At 44.8% G+C, this 19,013-nt stretch overlaps 1 protein-coding gene across 2 annotated transcripts in view; it reads left to right on the top strand.

The window, feature by feature from the left end:
• PPP1R14C (protein phosphatase 1 regulatory inhibitor subunit 14C) overlaps window positions 1-1,804 on the top strand; it is an 88,207-nt gene extending 86,403 nt beyond the window's left edge. For both annotated transcript variants that reach the window (XM_082405588.1, XM_082405589.1), the window contains one exon: window positions 253-1,804. Coding sequence is in view for 1 of the 2 variants with exons in the window: in XM_082405589.1 (XP_082261715.1) it covers window positions 253-327 (75 nt within the window). In the remaining variant the exon portion in view is untranslated. The remainder of the gene's footprint in view (window positions 1-252) is intronic.
• Window positions 1,805-19,013: the final 17,209 nt, after the last annotated feature.

Genomic DNA, 19,013 nt, shown 5'->3' with positions numbered 1-19,013 from the left:
GTGGTTAATGTCAGTGAGTAAAGGCAGCTTGGTTTTCTCTCTAAAGAGTACAACAGTGAGAAGGCAGGATGGTGTGAAGGTTAAGCATCTTCATTTGTTTAAAAATGTCCTATATTGTACCAGTTGAGTTAACACACCCAACTAAGCTCATCAACTAAGGTTAACTGCAGTTGACATCAATGACTTCAAGCAGATTTTAAACCCAAATTTTAATAGCGTGACCCCCTCATATAACTTCTTCTGATCTCTTAGGAATTTATCAAGGAGCTGCTCTCCCGGGTAAGAGGCATGAGGAAACTGAGCCCCCCGCAGAAGAAGACTGTATAATTCCGGACCAGGTGGAACTCTCCTGGAGACCCATGAAGGGATTTCGACTTCACGAAGACTTTTATTAAAGAATAGTTCTCCTTATGAGCAACTTTTTTGGGGGTAGGGAGGGGTGGTATCTATTAGACATTTATTCAAGAACGTTACTTTTTTTTGGTTGTTTTTAAAGGTTTTGTTGGTGTGATATTTTAATAGCAAAGACATCACCACTCTGGTTTCAGCCCAGCCAGGGATTAACAAACCAGGCAGACACGCAGGGCTGGGCTGGGCCAGGCATCTTCTTGGAGAAACCAGATGTTTAGGGCCTAACTATACAGGGATGATGGTTTTCTTAGGCTTTTTTCTTAAGTTGTACATTTGACTCAGAGGTTGAATTTCTCGTGCTTGTATATATCTTCAGGCAACTAAGTTAACATGTTGATGTGAGTTTTATTTCACATTGATGGAATAAACTTGTGGTTGTCCTTTCATTGGAGGTCACGGCACGTATGTTTTCAAGAGGCCACTAGGTATTCTTCGTGTGAGTGCTGGAGACCTACAACATTCACTTTATGCACCAAAGTGAAAGAATTCAGTGTATCCGTTATTTTAATGAGCTACACTACAACAATGTGGAGTTGGTCAAGGGCTTAATTTATGGACTTTGTATTATTTTGTTAATCGGATGCTTTGCCAGGTTATGTACTTATTGCCTCATTTGTGGTATTATTCAAGTTTCCTGAACCCTTTCTTTGAATGTTTATTCAGATTTCTAGAGAAATGCCCATGGTACCTGAGTGGTGTTTTGCAGTGGAACAAGGAAGCGCTGTGTAGCAATTCATTCTCTGCTTTCAACCAAATACTATGTATTATTCTCTCTCCATGAAAGCAGGTCATAAGGAAGTGAGCAGATTAAGTTTCTTCCTCCTTAGAAGTAGATCTGGTCACTTCGGTGCCCAGGCAGCATCAGACCAGGGTGTAAAAGGGAGAAAGCCTCACCTCCTCTCAAGAAAGTGGATACAGGAGCATTTGCTGGTTTGGAAGCGTGGTGGAGATTTCATTTCTGGCTTCTCTCAGTGGCATATGGTGAGGACTCTGGCCCTAACTGTGCACCCTGATCCCTTTGCTTGGAGCGGAACCTGGGATGCCTGCCCTGCCCCTCTCAGTTCTATACCAGCTCCTTGGAGAAGGATCAAAATGCAGAGGGATGTGGGCGGGGTCAAAGGTCAGAGGAGAAACTCTTGCTTTCCTCCAGGAGGTCCCCACTGCCTCCCCACAGAAACCACCCATACTGTAAGGTGTCTCTAGGTGGCCCTGTCAGAGGACAGGGGTCAGGCATTTTATATCAAGGGTGCTCAGAACATATTTTATTTTTTAAAAGAACTATGTTTGTGAATTTTACGTACACTGGCAAGCTTTTGAAAATGTATTTAATTTTGTAATGTTTACCAATGATTTATTTACAAGCTATTTACGCAAATAAATGAAGCTGCTTACAGTTCTGCTTACGTGTTTGCCTTGGAAAAAACAACATTGACGTGATGATTTCACTTTGTCAGATGCTCTGCAGACAAGGGTACCAAGCACCTCTCTCTAGCTTTTCATTTTCAGGTCTTTGGTCATTTGATCCTAGACCTCACCTGAGGTGTGTCCAGATCAGGCAGTGAAAACAAAGGGGCCGGGACACCTTCCCGGCTTGAGAAGGAAACAGAAAGTGACTCTGTGCCCTTGGCCCTGCCTGCCTCTCTCAGGCCATGCCCTTGCATTTCACTACAACTCCCTTTTGCCCATCTGGTGTAAATCCTCAAGATTTCAGATTAATCAGATACTCCAATTATTCTTAGAATCCCATGCACCCTGTGAGTACAGAAAAATGAGAATTTGCAGGACTTCTGTTAGGCTTGACCAGCCCAAGTTACGGTCTTCAGAGGAAATAAGAATGAACTTTTCCTCCAAAGGCCTCTGATGCTACCACGTCACACATTGCCTGCCTTTCCTCCCTGCCCTTGCTCAGGGACTGGCATCCTCTGACTCCCCTGAGCGCTCAAGCCACAGGCTTGGACCTCCTCCTCGACCCCCCATCCCGGTCCCAGCACACCCTTAGTCTCTAAGCTCTTCCCCCGCCAGTGCCACTCAGATCTGCCCCTGGTGGAATCTTGCCTTGATTCCTGCAACCACCTTGGAATTGGCTTCCCCCTGGCCGGCCGGTCTTACCTCCCTCTGAGCTGTTCTCCACCCAGTAGCCAGAATAATCGTTCCCAAAGACAGTTCTGATCACTCCACCCGCCTACTTAAAACCCAAACCCTTCTGACTTCCCTACAAGGAATTGGTCCCTGCCTCTCCAGCCTTCTCTTTTGGCCTTAGACTAATGTCCAGTCATATTGAATTCCTTGGGGTGTCTGGAAGGTTCTCTGTATTTTTTTCCTCCAAAGCTTTGCTAAAACTATTGCCTGGGTCTGGAACACCCTCTCCACCAACAGTCTCTATGGAGAGCTGGATTGGACCCCTCCTAAGTGTGTGCACAGCTTCGTGGCATGTCTCCACGGTATTACTACTGGCTATTCTGTTCGACTCTAGGATCCTTGAGGTTAGAACTGGGTCTTATAAATCAAGCCCCTGGTGTTTGCCAATTGAATAAATATGATAAAAGATTCTTCAAGAAAACTCAACTGTTTCCTTCCCAGCTAGGAGAGTGGTTCTTAGACCTGAGTGTACGTTTGCATCACCTGGAAAGCTTTAAAAACAGCTGATGCCTAGACCCCAGTCCTGACCAACTTAATCAGAATTTGTAGGAGCAGAGCTTAGGCATTTTTTAAGGTCCCCAGGCTGAGCGGCCCTGGGCCACTGGGTCATTCTTGTGTAGTCTGATGCACACATCTGATCACATAGCATCCTGCTTGTGCTGTCACGGCAGGTGGCAGCTGTGATGTGAGCACATTAACTATTTCTCCTTGTGTTTTCTGCTGGAGGGGAATTAAAGCACAGCCCTAGGGAAATGACTGCAAAGTATCCAACTTCTGGCCCAGTGATCTCTCGAACACTGGGGAATCTAAGTTTAAACTTTACGGAGTGGTGTCCATTTACAACAATCATAATAATAGTTCCCATTTCTTGATCATTGTGCTAAATGCTTACCTGCCTTATCTCATTAAATCTCGACATTAATCTCATGAGGTGGGTTGCGTTATCCTCACTTTACAGATAAGAAAATCAACTCAGAAAGGTTAAGCAGCTTACCTGAGGTCACACAGTTACAGAGCTGAGATTCAAACCCTTTGACCATTAGGCTTATCTGCCTCTTACAGGGGCTACTGTCAGTCCCATGCGCAGGAGTGAAAGCTGGGAACTCCATCTATAGTGAGCCGGGCCCCTGAGCTGGCGGGTGGGCGTGGGGAGGCTCTGTGGTCAGAGGGGTCCTCGGCCACCTGCCGGTTCTCTCTCAGTCCTGAGAACGAACGGCTCCCGAGCCGCAGGACAGGCAGGCTCTGTACTGCGGCCCCTCTGTTTCCGGGCTCTCATGCCTTCTCCCCTAACAAAAAGCTCCTGGGCTTGGCCTTAGCAGCTTCGCATGGAGCACCCTTTCATCAGTTTCCTGAGAGAACAAAATTAGGAGAAAGAGCAGCCCAGGGTAATGTGGTTTCCAATTCTTGTAACACACAGATATTTGATTTTCATTTACAACCTGGAGTCCCCATGAAGGACTGTGTGCTGCGCGGAATCAGTTTATCAACAGTCGGGGAGTATGTGGTTACATCTGGCTCTTTCCAAGAAGACTAAATGGTTGGGAACATGAGCCCTCTTTGAGTCATGACTACCATTTCACGGAGGGGTACAGAGAAGGGGCCACAGCCAAGAGATAGCCAGCCAAGCACTAGGCCCACCCCTGGAGATGCAGGTTGGAGAGCATCTGGGAGATGACCTTGTCCCTTTCCACGGTCAGAAGTGGGAGCCAGATGTTTGCCCTGTGGCATAGCGCTGCTGTGGGCATTGCTCCACGCCCAGCCCACTGGGATTGAGCTTGTCGTTCTTTTTGCTGCCCCTCGGGTGTTGTTACTCGGTGAGACGCCCAGGCCCAGAGCCACCTGTTCGTGTGACTGCTGATTGACACTCCCCCGCTCCCACCTCATTTTTGCTTCCGAGTCAAAGATGCTGGGGTTTCCCTCTGCTTCTGGAGGACCTTCCCTGAGTGCAGGCACTTTGCGGGAGCTTCCTCCCACCCCTCTCATCCCCCTCCTTTCACCCCTGCTTTGGGCACTAGCCTCAGGACCCTTTGATGGCTCAAATGGCTTAAGATGGCTTGGCGGGGAAGTACTGTGGGTGGGGAGGACCCCTTGTCTGTGGTCTGTCCAAAAACACAGAAGAACTCAGTGTATTTGGTAATTGGAACTTTGGGAAAGCCAGTTTCAAATTGGACACAGACAGGGGGGACTGGTGATTTTCCACATTGCTGTTTTCTTCTTCCTTGAATTTATTTCAACCCAAAGGATCCTGGAGAGTTACTACTGAGAGCTAGTGCCATTCCCTTTGGGATTCGGGATGGAACTAGCTATGTGTTTGTAATTTGCCTGTGAAAATCGGGTGGCTTCTGACAGTCTTCTGTGAGCAAGAAAGAACAATCCAGACTTCATGGAGTTCCCTTCTGCCCCGACTCAGACACAAGGGCTGGAAATGCCTCACTTCTTAAGGGTTCTGATGCCACTGTGGTGTTGCTTGCCTGGGGATGAATTGTTTGTGTAAGACTGGACTGTTCTCCACCTCTCTTGGCTGTGTGCACGTTCCCACCACAGCACACCAGACGGGCATCTCAGTAGAGTAATGATACGAGAACAACTGCAAATTAGGTCCTGGAAATCTCTTTTCCTGGTGCTTTTATTGGCTCCATTGAATAAATAAGGCCAGATTTATCTCTGATACATATTGCCTTTGACTTTAGGCTCTTCAAGTAGGGTGTATTAAATGACCTTGCTGGTTGGGGTTCACCTTGTTTTGGTGGATTCTAGAGGTAGGAAGTCCTATCAAACATGGGGATTTAAAAAAGGGCACTTTTAACGTTAGTGCTGTTGACTTGATCACATTTACACACACACACACACACACACACACACACACATATATATAAATTCAGTGTTATCCTTGTAAGGAGACAATTCTACACAGGTCTCTCATGTTTCTGCATGTCTGTGGGCAGACATTGCCTTAGTTATGGACAAATGTTTTCAATATGTTTGTATGTGCAGCAAACAGCCTTGGAGGATAGAGATTGTTTCTCCCTCTAAAGCAAAATGCACGTGAGCTTACTGCCCATTATAAAAGATGCAGGTTCCGGGGACTTCCTTGGTGGTCCAGTGGTTGAGACTCCACACTTCCAATGCAGGGGGCGTGGGTTCGATCCCTGGTCGGGGAACTAAGATCCCATATGCTGCGTGGTGCAGCCAGAAAATAAAAAAATTAAAAAAAATTAAAAATAAAAATGCGAGTTCCTTAAGCTCAGCGTTCTTTCTCCTACAGTGCAACCCTCCGCAAGTGCAGTTGTCACCCAGCCTTCTTTGCAACCCCCTGTGGGAATTGGGACTTACAAAATCACTGCCAAGAAATGCTGCTCCTCTGGATGCTGTTGTTGCTGTGAGTGATAAGCCGTCCTCTCTCTCTGATCCAGGAGTGTCCGGTCTTTGGTGCATCCATGGTGCTGGGACGGGCTAACTTGTCAGCTTGGAAGTAGGGTCAAGTCTCATACCCTACCCAAGTCTTGACAATGGTCAGTCTTCCTGGTCTCTTTGAGTATGATTTGCATCATTCTTGTAACTAGTAGATAATTTCTTGTGTTTAGACCCTAATCTGATCCATCATTTTCAACTATACAGGGTCAGAAGTTTTCTTTAAAGAGATTTTATGCCTGGAAATGGGTGTTCTGTGGACAGAATTTACTTTCACAAAAGCTACGTTCTCTCTCCTCCTTGTTAGCAACAAAAGGGGGATGCCGCCTGGTGGAGATCAGGGAAAATGGGCTGATGGAAGAGCAACATACCTTATTTACAGAAAAACGACACTCTAGAGTGAGGTAGAGAAGACAAGCAAATGGCAGTTCTTGCCTTGCATCGTTCTCTTTAAAATACGTGCCTAAATAATGAGTAGCATATTATCACCTGTCATCTTGATGTTCCCAAATTAAACTCCAAAAGCAGTTTAGTGAGCATAATTTATTTGCAGTATCACAGTCTACCCAGTGGTCACTGAATCCAGAAATAGCAAAGTGAGCTCATGGAATGAATATCTGGTGCTCCCAGATTGCAAGGTGATCCATATAAAGTGTAACCCCACACGCTCCTCTGGGTCACAAGTTGCCTGAGGGTAAGTGATTTACAGTTTGGTTTTCCTATTGTTAGTACAATAGTAGGAAATCACTCCTGGTGTGGATTAGATTCTTAAAAGGGGTCATTGCTGACTCAAACCCCCTTTCTGAGCTATGGATTATGGGATAAATAAGGCAATGCATCTTTTTTAAAAATGTATTTTTATAGCAGTTAGCACAGCACCTCACTGTTTTTGGCTGTACTCCCAACATGGGTTACCAAAATATACAATCTCTAGTGTAGGCTTGTATCTCTTTAATAGACTGCTCCAAAGCCTTAGAGAATCACCTCTTTCTGAAATTAATGATGGGTGAGGAGTTGAATAAAACCTCCCAAACTGCTTTTTAAAAAAAAAAAAAAAAGCGTAGTTGTTTGTTTGGGTTTTTTTTTAAACTTATTTTTTGTTTCAAACGTGTGCTCCTTTTAGAGTTGAGAACTCCCTGCCTTAAGGGGGTCCTCAACATCTCCGAAACTTTGTAAGAGAGAGAGGAAGAGACCAGACTGAGATAGAGCCACACACAGAGCAGCAGAGAGAGATCATGTGCCAGGGAGAGAGAGAGAAAGAGTGCCAGAAAGGAGAGACACAAAGAGCAGCAGAGAGGTGGGAACATTTTGGGGAGGAGAGGGTCTAGGCTCTCCTCAGGTTCCCCAAATGTCCATACCTAGAACAGGTGAAGAACCAGGACCCCGAGCTCTGGAGGCTGCAGCCTTGCAGGAAGCCAGGGTTGCTGGTTGTCCCAGAAGAGCTGGGGTGAGCCCAGCCTCCCGTCCTGGGCCTCAGACCTCCCTGATGTCCTGGTCTCCTTCCTTCCCACCTCATCCTCAGAGGGAGGTTCTACTCTGCTGAATTCCTTCCACGCATATTAGCTTCTCCCCGAGATGCTGTTCCGAAGCAAGCATCAGTCTGCCCGGCAGGGAAGCCAGTGGGGCTGGTCCCGTCTCACTCACACACCGGCTCGTTTGGGAGGTGGGTTCCACGTCCCTTTCCTCTTCTGCTTTTTGTGGTGAGCTCCGCCCATAGGTTCTGAGGGTCACAAGCCTTTGGTGTAGATTTACCTTGAACAGGTTCAGCTTCACAGGTCTGCTTCAAAGGCCAAAGCCCTTTGCCTAATCTGTGCACACCCGGGGCTGACAGAACACCTGGAGAAATACCTTTCCTCCTCCTCCCTCTCCCATCCCTTCTAGCATCTTGTTTAGGTCATCAAACAAGCAAACACGTGAAGGACAAGCATGTGAACACTGGTGTGCAATGCAGAGCAAGGAGTGGAAGAAAAGTCCACACTTTATCATCCTGTCCCTGGGAAAAAGAAAGGATAAGAATGATGCCCTGGCCCTCAACAAACCACTTTTCTGTACATTCTTCTGTTGTTTCCTAGGTGTGCAAAGAAAGAAAGTTATTGTGTTATATTTGGGCCGGGAATTTAAATTCCATAAAATATTTTATAACTTCTAGGAGGAAGCTCTTAATTGCTCTTTTTGTTCGTGTTTTATCATGAGTCTCATTTAATCCAAGGTGCTGGATTTATGATCTTTATGTGGAGGAAACGTGAAAGATACTTCATAAAGCCACTCTGCAAGCAGGCTGCACATTTAATGTTTGGAACAGAAATTGCCCTTACTTAAGCAGTCGCCCACCCTTACCCCTCCCTGATATCAAGAATGACTCATCCATGTAGAGGATGAAACAGACAAAGCAATATTTCTAATGAGCTGCAGACCCTGAAGGCAGAAACCCTTTAAGAGTTGAAACTCCCATTTTATTGCCAACAACAAATATCAAACTGAATGTTAATTCAGTGATGATCATCTGGGGAAAAATGAGCAGAAATGAAGAGGTTTTAAACTGATAACCAATCATTAATCCAGTCAACTCCCTCAAATACTAACTTCATTACTAAGGGGGTCATTATTTTTATGTTGTCAGAGTTTCAGTGAAAAGTCTTTGGGGGTTATTTATGAGTAATTGGGAAAGTACATGTTAATGTCTGCCATGGATGTTTTACGACTAACTCTTCAGATCTTTATACGGGATTTGTTGAGTTTGGAAATTGCATTGGTTTTCCACCCAAGGCTTTGCAAGAGCTTTTATTTATTTATTTATTTATTTATTGTTTTTGTTTTGTTGGAGTATAGCTGCTTTACACTGCTGTGTCATTTTCTGCTGTACAGCAAAGTGAATCAGTTATACGTATACATATATCTCCTGTTTTTTTGGATTTCCTTCCCATTTAGATCACCACAGAGCACTGAGTAGAGCTCCCTGTGCTATACAGTAGGTCCTCATTACGCAAGAGCTTTTAAATTACCTGTAGTTGTCAGATGGGATTGTCTCCTCAGGAAAGTGGATGGAGCTTGCCCACCACCCTCTGCATTTCAGGTTTTTAAAATAATGCTGCTGCCGCCTCTGGTCTCCCCCTTTCATTTTAAATGGTGGCCCTGAGGCCAAGCTATAGTGCCGCTGATTTTATATTTGTTTTTTTAAATTGAAGTATAGTTGATTTACGATTTTGTGTTAATTTCTGCTGTACAGCAAAGTGATTCAGTCATACATAGACATATATATACACATTCTTTTTAAAATTCTTTTCCAGTATGAGTTATCACATGATATTGAATATAGTTCCCTTAGGGCCACTTATTTTACAAGAAAGACTCCTATAGGAAGCAAGCTTAGGTTGTTATGATGGGTGGGGTTAGCAGCACCTACTAGAAGAGTTTTCAGCAGCCACAGGGGGGCCCCTTGTCCTCTGCCCTCCTCCACATCACACCCTCCACCACATTCATCAAAGACCCAACAATCAGACATTTGTTCTCCTTCAAGTTAACCAGCACATACTCTTGGTAGGGATCTTAAACTTTAATCATCTTTGCTTTTGTCAGATTCCTTATTGAGGGGGAGGGTCTGGGTGTGTGAGGGCTGTGTATGGGCCATCACGTCTTTTGGCCCCCATCTTGTGATATAAGCCTCCCCAAACAAAGTAAGGGCATCTCTCATAATTAAAAGTTTTAAAATAGCAAAACTAAATATGCATTGAGGCAGGCCCTCCCTTGGTGCTAGATGAAGCAGTCTGTGATTCTGGTACATCGATCTGCATATTTCCGCCACAGAAAATTTCATGCAATACAAATATCATAGAGAAAGGTCTTGCTCAGAACAATACCCGAGGGGCCATGAGATTGAAGTTTGCAAGGGGGTGGATGGGGCAGGCGCGGTCTTCACTGTGATAAGGCCCACAGTGGGCCTCAAGTGGGCTCTAGGAGGTTGGCAGAGTGAAAAAAACACTTGGATCTGTCACACCCCAGCCTGGGGTCTTTGGGCAACTGATTCTGTCTGGGCTTCTGTTTCCTCCTCTTAAAATTAAGAATATTTGCCTTAACTATCTTGTGGAGTAGAAAGGTGCAAATGAACAATAAATGCAAAAGGTCGGGCACAGCATAAACATCAACCAGAAGCAGGGGAATTCCCTGGTGGTCCGGTGGTTAGGGCTCCACACTCTCACTGCTAAGGGCCCACGTTCGATCCCTGGTCAGAGAACTAAGATCCCGCAAGCCGCAAGGCTCGGCCAAAAAAAAAAAAAAACCATCTACCAGAAGCAAGTAAGTATGGTAAGTATGTTCATCAGATCGGAAGCTTGAGTAGCTGCATAGACATGGTGCCAATCAATCAATCAATCAATCAGTAGCATTGGGCTTGGAATCAGCCCCAGCTCTGCTGCTTACTATCTATGTGATTTCAGGTGCTGCCTTAAGTGTCTGCCCCTTGCTTTCTTTATCTGTAAAGTGGGAAAGCAACAGGATTAGAGTTTATATGTATATTAGCATATATAAACATACAGCACCCTACTACTATTATATAGAGAGATACTGCATGTAGTTACTTAGAATACTTTTCTTGCTCATTTTCAGTTTTAAAAATGATGATCTCTACCCTTAAGGCCCTTGCTTTTTCTCCTCCCTCTTCCTTCTTGATCTGTTCCCATCGTTGATCTGATTCTGCTCGACCACAGGTGTGAAACCAGGGGGAGTTCAGAGGAGTTGACAGCACACCTTAAGTCTGCAAGGCCACCATCAGGAGTCTCTAGAAGCAAGACTGGAGCACCTGCCTGTGAGGGACAAGTGTCTGTACCTCACAGTTCTCAAGCTCTCCAATTCCATAGTTAGAAGCTTGGAGGACCTGAAAGAACTTTTGATTTGATCTTTGTTGTCTGTGTATTACACTTTCTACTTGTTAGTATTGAAATGTGTTTGTATCATTTCTCCCTCTTGGGGTCATACTTGGCTGTGGGTGGAGGTGGCCACTGAGTAAGTACCCTAGATCCAGTAGCCATCCCCATGGGGGAAAATTATGGGTAGGAAAATGGACCTCCATATCTAAGTTTCAAAGAAGGAGAAATCCGTCTAACAAAGCACACATGTTTTTTTCCAGCATTTCTCAGGGCGATGTTTTTTAAATCAAGGACAAGGCTATGGAAAATCATCTTTAATTAAACCTGCAGTCAGTCCCTCTAGGGCTTTGTACTGTGTTCACCTCTTAAATTATACACTCCAATTAGCAGAATCCTTTCTCCTAGCAGAATCCTTTCTCCTAGCCCCGAGGTTTTATTTGCAGGTCTCACCGTACTCTGGCAGCTCCAATCTGTTTCATTCTGTCTGGAAGCATCATCTGTACGATTTCTTCCCTGGCTGCCTTAGGCTGCATTCTTTTTCTCTCCCAGTGTGTCTTTGTTGTAAGCCCGGCTGAGACCACAGCCTGCTAAACCGCCATCCCCTGCCTATCCCTACCCCACTGACTTTCACTCCTGGCTCTTCCCCAAATCAGTCTCCACCTGTCCATGTATTTAATAAAGATGTTGACCAGCATTCTTTGCTGCTTTCAGAAAGAAGCTCACAGAAGCTATGTTCCCTCCTTCAACCAGAAAAACCAAAGTGTAAAAGGAATTCCAGGGGAAGAAATGGAGGAACCTCCTTAATCAAGCATCAACCCAGTTGACATCACGCCCTAAAATGATTAGAAAAAGTCACTTGATATTTTAAATCTTCATCACTTGATAAATTAATCTAAAAAGGGAACAGAGACTGTGCATTTTCTTTCATGTGATCCACATATTGACCCTAAAAGACTTCAGTTTCTTGGAATATCTATTAAAAGCTATAAATTACTGAGCAGTAATTTTAAAAAGAAATTATTACAACAAAATATTTCTAGTGTACAAAAAAATCCAAGGAACAATATCAAAATATCTATATCTGGGGAATCCCCTGGTGGTCCAGTGGTTAGGAATCCGCCTAGTGGAGGGGACTCAGGTTCAATCCCTGGCTGGGGAACAAAGATCCCACGTGCTGCGGGGCAGCTAAGCCCTCACACCGCAGCGAAGAGCCCGTGTGCTGTAACTAGGACCTGAAGCAGCCAAATAAATAAATTAAAAAAAAAAAATCTATATCTGTATCTATCTATATCCATGTAAATATCTGTATCTATTCACCTATTTATCTACTAGTCATAAGCTTAAGAAGGGAAACAGATAAAACTGAAGCCCTCTTTATACACCTCGCTGACCCTTCCCTCTCTCTCTGCAGCTGTAAATATGAACCTGAATTTGGTGTATATCCTTGCCATGCATGTCTTCATACTTTCACTACTTATGTAGGATCCATAAACAATACTGCATTAAAAACTTCATGTAAATAGCATCGTATTCCATGTATCTGTCTGTAACCTGGTTTTTACATGTGAAAATTTCCTGTGTGATAATTTGGCCACTTCATTTATTCTACAGGAGGTGTCCATTCTCTCCTGGATGGATGTTTAGGCCCCGACTTTTAGTGATTATGAACAATGCTATGAAGGACTCGTCATTACAGGGGATCTATGCGTGTTACTGTCTTCACAGGTGAGTCTTAAAATGATCAGGCAAGTTTGGGAAACTCCAGAGCAAACTTTTCCTGTAAAGGGCCAGATCATAAAAATTTTCAGCCTTGTGGCCACAAAGCTTTTGACAGCCTCTGTCAATTCTCTCCCTACACCCCACCCTCCAAGCCAACTTCTTCACAATCCTGTAAAAATATAAAAACCATTCTTAATTTGAGGACTGTACACAGTATGCTGGCAGATTTGGCCAACTAGCTAGTGCATGGTCCTGCTCTGAGTACCACCGGGCTGAGGCTACCTGTGTCTCTAAACCTATTAGATACTGTCAAATGCTCCCGAGATGATTTTGGAGAGTCACAAAATCTGTCACCTCCCCTTTCTCCCTGATAGTCCATGACTCCCTCCCTCCCTTCCTTCCTTCCATCCAATATGCTGCTTGCACGTTTTATCATTTTTATGGGAACCTCTTGCTTGAACTCAGATTTTTTTTTTTAAGTAAATTTATTTATTTTTGGCTGAGTGGGTCTTCATTGCTGTGCGTGGGCTTTCTCTAGTTGTGGCAAGCGGGGGCTATTCTTCATTGTGGTGCGCGGGCTTCTCATTGCGGTGGCTTCTCTTGTTGCGGAGCATGGGCTCTAGGCATGCAGGCTCAGTAGTTGTGGCACGTGGGCTTCAGTAGTTGTGGCTCGCGGGCTCTAGAGCGCAGCCTCAGTAGTTGTGGAGCACGGGCTGAGTTGCTCCGCGGCATGTGGGATCTTCCCAGACCAGGGCTTGAACCCGTGTCCCCTGCATTGGCAGGCAGATTCTTAACCACTGCGCCACCAGGGAAGCCCTGAACTCAGATGTTTATCAATTACCTTTGAGGAGCAGAGTGCCAGAGTCACTCTTCTCCATAAAATTCTTACAGAATGAGGCTTATCCCACTTCTGGAAACCGGTGTGTGGCCCAAGCAGGCGGTACAGTGCGGAAATGCTTCCTGCCTCTCGGAGCCAGAGCCCCAGAACAGATGCTGCTTGGGGACACGGGGCGGGCCAGGCAGTGTTCACTGGACGCATAGTCATAAATGTGCTTGAATTACTTGGCATCCTTAATGATGCATACTAATGAAGGCTTTTAATTTTTATGATTATCTAGGGAAGAAAACATATGGGGAATGGCGGTAATCCTGGAAGACAAAGATAACATTAACACAGAACAGTCTTGAAAATACAAAAGAAAAATATGACACGTCTTGAGGGCTGAGTGTGAAATCAATATTTGCAATGAAAAGTGTACGGTAAGGAGCTTTGAGAAAATGGAGAAATTCCAGACCACAGGCTGCAGGGCTTCAAACAAGCTCACACCAGTCACACTTGACACCTTTTAAGTTCGAACTATGATATTTAGAGGAATGGGTTGACTCTGTTGGATTTGAGAGGAAAGCGTTTTGTTCTCAGAATTAATTGGTTGGCCTGGATAAAACCCGGAAGACCAGGGAAATACTCAGTGGCCCTGTGGCCCTACAGGTGTGGTGTCGTTTGGCTTTTGGTGTCATTGGCTTAAAGAGGAGTAAAGAGAAGGGCTTGGATGGAGGCTGCTCCCCAAACACCTGAGATGGTGACCGCTGAGCGCTCTGTAATGCAGGGGCGGAAGCACGCGGAGTCACCAGGGGCTCCTGGAGGAACGCAGCTACACCGGCACCTTGGCCTCCGTGTTGTGTAGACGAGGAGGTAACTGCAGGGAGTCCCAGTGACAGGGGTGCTGCTGGGTGGTTTGGTGGCTGACTTGTCCACGCCCTTCTGCATGCGGCACACAGGGTGCCTTGCTCGCAAGCACACTCACTGGGTTCCCCGGCCCTCTGCGCCCCACGTCTCGTGCCCTTCCCACGTGCAACCTACAAGGAGGCACCCCTCCCACGGGACACCGCTCCTAACCCTGCCAAAGGCTGTACATCTCCGAAGACTTATTTCTGGCCCACTGGTGGGTTGAGGGGTTCCCTCCCCACCTCTCAAATCACAGGGGGCTGCTCAGCCGGAGCCCAGGGACATCCTGACCCAAGATCCCAAGGCTTCGGCCAGTAGTTTCACTGCAAGGCTCGGAGCAGGCACTCTGCCTGTTGGTTTTCGTGGTCACGCTGTGACGGAGTCCAAGCTTGCTCTGTTCACCGCATGACCGGCCAATAAATCAGGAGACGAGGTGTTGAGGCAAGGAATGTGACTTTATTCAGAAAGCTGGACCGAGGAGATGGCAGACTAATGTCTCCAAAACACCATCTCATCGGGGTTTGGATGCCAGTTTCTTTTATAGAACAGAGAGGGGGAGGCGGTGGGGAAGTAAAATAAAAAGGCCACAATCTTGCAAATATCCCCTGGAATGGCCAGCCTCGGGGTGGGGATGTGTTAATTTCTTCTTTCTTGCAGCCATTCACAGGTGGACCGGGTCAGGATACTTCCCTGAACAAAGGCACTTTGGTTTAACATTCAAGCAGAGGGGCGGGGTTCCCCGAGGCAGGCCATTATGTATAGACAGTATCCGTTTAGTGAACAAAAGCAATAGGAAGCAAAGGTTAAAGTAAAAGAAACAGGTCCAACATGGAGTCAGGATTGGCTCTTCCCTGTTACAATGTGTCTCCTAAGGAGATTGCAGGGTTGATGGAAAATACCTTCGTTCCTCTGTCTCCATGCCAACAGAGCGCACACAGGTCCTGCCTGCCTGCCTCTGTCCTCCCCGATGCCCCGCGGCATGTATTGATCACCTCCTGGCCCTGACTCGCCGTGACCTCCAGCTGGCTCGTCTTCATTCATTCCCTCTGGCGCCAAGCACCGTCTTTTTATTGTCCCACTTTGAGGCCAGTTGTGCAAAGTTGGAAAGGAAAAGAAATAGTCACCTATCACCTGTAAGAAATATGCCTTTGGAATTTAATAACTGATACTGGTGTGGCATTTTGTTTAAAAAGTATTTTCATCTGTATTATTTGATGCTCATCACATCGACTCTATGAAATAGAGTTGAGGCAAGTAGTATTATTCAAAAAAATTTTTACTGTCACTTTATAAATAAGGAATTTAAAGCTTGAAGAGAATTTCTGAAGGTAATTTTTATGTCTTCCAGAAATTTCTGAAGTTTCCAGAGCTGGTATGTGATGGATCTGGGACTCATACCCAAATCTTCAACTCTTAATCTTGAGATTTTTTAACAAAACTATTGTTCCCTCAGGGTTCACCAGAGAAACAGAATCAATAGAATACACACATACATATACACATATGCATATATCGATACAAATGTGTATGTGTATATATGTGTGTGTATAAAATTTATTTTTTTAATTGCAGAATTATGTATTATCAATATAATATTATTTATTAATATTGTTATTTATCAATATTATCATATTATTATTATCTTAAGGATTATTTTATGTGATTGTAGCAGCTGGCAAGTTTAAAACCTTTTGGGCAGACTGGCAGGCCAGAACTCAGATGAGAGTTAATGCTTCAGTTTTGGGGCAGAATGTCTCTTCTCTGGGAAACTTCAGTTTTTGTTCCTAAAGTCCTGAACTGATTGAATGAGGCCCAGCCACACTATCGAGCTTAATCTCCTTATTTACTATCAACTGCTTTTAGAAATTACCCACATCTACAAAATACCTTCTCAGCAACACCTAGATTACTATTTGATGAAATCACTGGGTACCACAGTCTAGCCAAGTTGACACATAAAACTAAGCAGCACAACTATATCATAGAAATCCCCCTAGTGTAAGTCTCAGTTTTGTGGTAAGCAGAAATAAGAGTTAGCACAGAGGGATGAAAATGAGCTTGCGGATTCATGCACTGGCCTGTGTTCCATGGACGCTGTGTCCCCTGCAGGCAGGGTCTGCATCAAGTTCAGCTTTGCTTCCCCAGTGCCCAGAATGATGCCTGGTCATGGGAGGCCTTCAGTGAATATGGACTGAAGGGATCTTAGAGACGCTGATCACGGAATTAATTTTATCTTATAAAATTGGTGGCTTCCAGGTCTTTCTAGCCATACGAGATGTGCTCTGGTACCTGACTGCCAAGGATCGAATCACAGCATTGCCATTTACTAGCTGTACCACCTTAGGCAAGTAACTAAACCTGTCTGGCTGTCTTCCTCATTTGAAAAATGGGGGTGATAATTGTATTTACTACGTAAGGTTGTTGTGCAAGTTAAGTGAGTTAATACATGTGAAGGGCTCAACTCAGTGCCTGGCACATAGAAATAGCCAATAAATATTAGCTATCATTCCCATTATTATTCACACATCTATCCTAGACTCTTTTGCTTTGAGCCCCACATTCTTCACTTGTAGGAAGGCCAGAGTTCTACAAATTCTTCTTTCCTGAACAGTTCATAGATTCCTAGGTTACCACTGCTAATTGTGCACACTGGAAGCAGTATGCTATTTAATAATTTAAAAGATATTACCTTATGGGAGAGAGTCCCTCCAAATTAAAATAATCAAGGATAGCTTAGTATATTAATTTGCTAATATACTAGCAATATACTGCTAAGACAAAGTGCCGCAAACTGGGTGGCTTAAACAGAAATTTATACTCTCATTGTTCATTAGATCAGAAGTTCAAGATCAAGGTTTTGGCAGGGTTGGTTTCTTCTGAGGGCTGCAGGGAGAATCTGTTCCATGTCTCTTTCCTAGGTTCTTGTAGCTTATGTCAGGTGTTCCTTGGCTTGTAGAAGGCTGGCTTCTCCCTGTGTCTTTACATGGTCATTGTCTTCTTTCTATGTGTGTCTGTCTCTATGTCCAATTTTCCCCTTCTTGTAAGGACACCAGTTATATTGGGTTAGGGTCTGTCCTAATGACTTCATCTTAACTTGATCATCTGCGAAGACCCTATTTCCAAATAAGATCATATTCACAGGTACTGGGGTTAGGATTTCAATGTCTTTTGGAGGGGACACAAACCCATGATACCCAGCTTTCATACTGGGCCCAGTGAACTGTAAATAGCTTATACTCTGGCCTCAGGCAGTGCCCTTTAGCTGATGAGTAAATACCCAATTCCAAACAGCTCTGTGGTATGTGCTGAGGAACCCCAGCCAGAGTGTTGTTGGGGGCCATTGTGCTGTTAACATTGTTATATTTTAACATCGTTTTTTTTGTATCTCACAATAAACACTCATTTAGTTGGTGGTTGTAGTGCTGAAAGATGGGTTGGAATGATTTAGAAATAAAAAGCTATGGTGGGGGCTTCCCTGGGAGTGCAGTGGTAGTGAAGTAGGTCACAAAGAGAAAGCCAAATACCACATGATATGACTTATATATGGAATCTAAAATGTGACACAAATGAACCTGTCTACAAAACAGAAATAGACTCAGGGACATAGAGAACAGACTGGTGGTTGCCAAGGGGGAGGGAGAGGGGGAGGGGGGAGGGGGGAGGAATGGAGTGGGAGATTGCGGTTAGCAGATGTAAGCTCATATATATGGAATGGATAAACAACAAGGTCCTACTAATAGCAAGAGAAATATATTCAGTATCCTATGATAAACCATAATGGAAAAGAATATTAAAAAAAGAATGTATATATATGTATAACTGAATCACTTTGCTGCAGAGCAGAAATTAACACAACATTGTAAATCAACTATACTTCAATTAAAAAAAAAAAATACACAAAGGACTTGTTCCAAATCTCCCAGAAAGACAGGAGAACCCTTTAATGATGGGAAAAGGTGAAATTGCACAGTGTTTATTCATTCCCCTGGGTACTGTTCCTCCTTGAAGTGGAAATCAAATACTGAATAACCAGTTGTCCTGAGGCCTCCACCTTTTGAAGGTGATTGGCCAAAAATCAATTGTCTAATTGAAGTCGGTCCTGCTGTTAACTGAAGGTCAAGCCTGGCAGAGCTGGTCACTAAAGACAACCCTTGGTCAGCTGTTGGGAATAGTTCTCGGTGCAGCTGCTCCAGGCACTTACAGCCTTTTACAAATATGCATACTGTTATCACCTTCCTTCCGACAAGACCAGACACTTCCCTTCCCGCTACGCCTGTCTCGTGTGATACTAGCAGCCTTCTGTGAGAACAAGGCCCTGAGATGCTCGTGGGCACAGACATAACTGCTGGCAGGACAGGAAAGAGAGTCAGGTGGCGCCGTGCAGGTCTAAACAAGAGCCTGTCATGGGCTGGAAGTTCAACAGAGGATGATAGTAAGAGCTGCTGTTTTCTGGGGATCTACCATGTGCCAGTAGGCACTCAGCTATTCCATATATTACTTCATTTAATCCTCTCAACATTCCTGTGAGGCTGGTAATACTATCCCGTTTTACAGATAAGAAAACTGAGGCTTGGGCTTCCCTGATAGCACAGTGGTTAAGAATCCGCCTACCAATGCAGGGGACACGGGTTCGAGCCCTGGTCCGGGAAGATCCCACATGCTGCTGAGCAACTAAGCCCATGCGCCACAACTACTGAGCCTGCGCTCTAGAGCCCGTGAGCCACAACTACCGAGCCCACGTGCCA

This window comes from Balaenoptera borealis (assembly GCF_965194805.1).
Source record: "Balaenoptera borealis genome assembly, chromosome: 9".
NCBI classification, from domain to species: domain Eukaryota; kingdom Metazoa; phylum Chordata; class Mammalia; order Artiodactyla; family Balaenopteridae; genus Balaenoptera; species Balaenoptera borealis.
The sequence above is the reverse complement of the archived record's forward strand: the minus strand, read 5'-3'. Positions and strand labels throughout refer to the sequence as shown.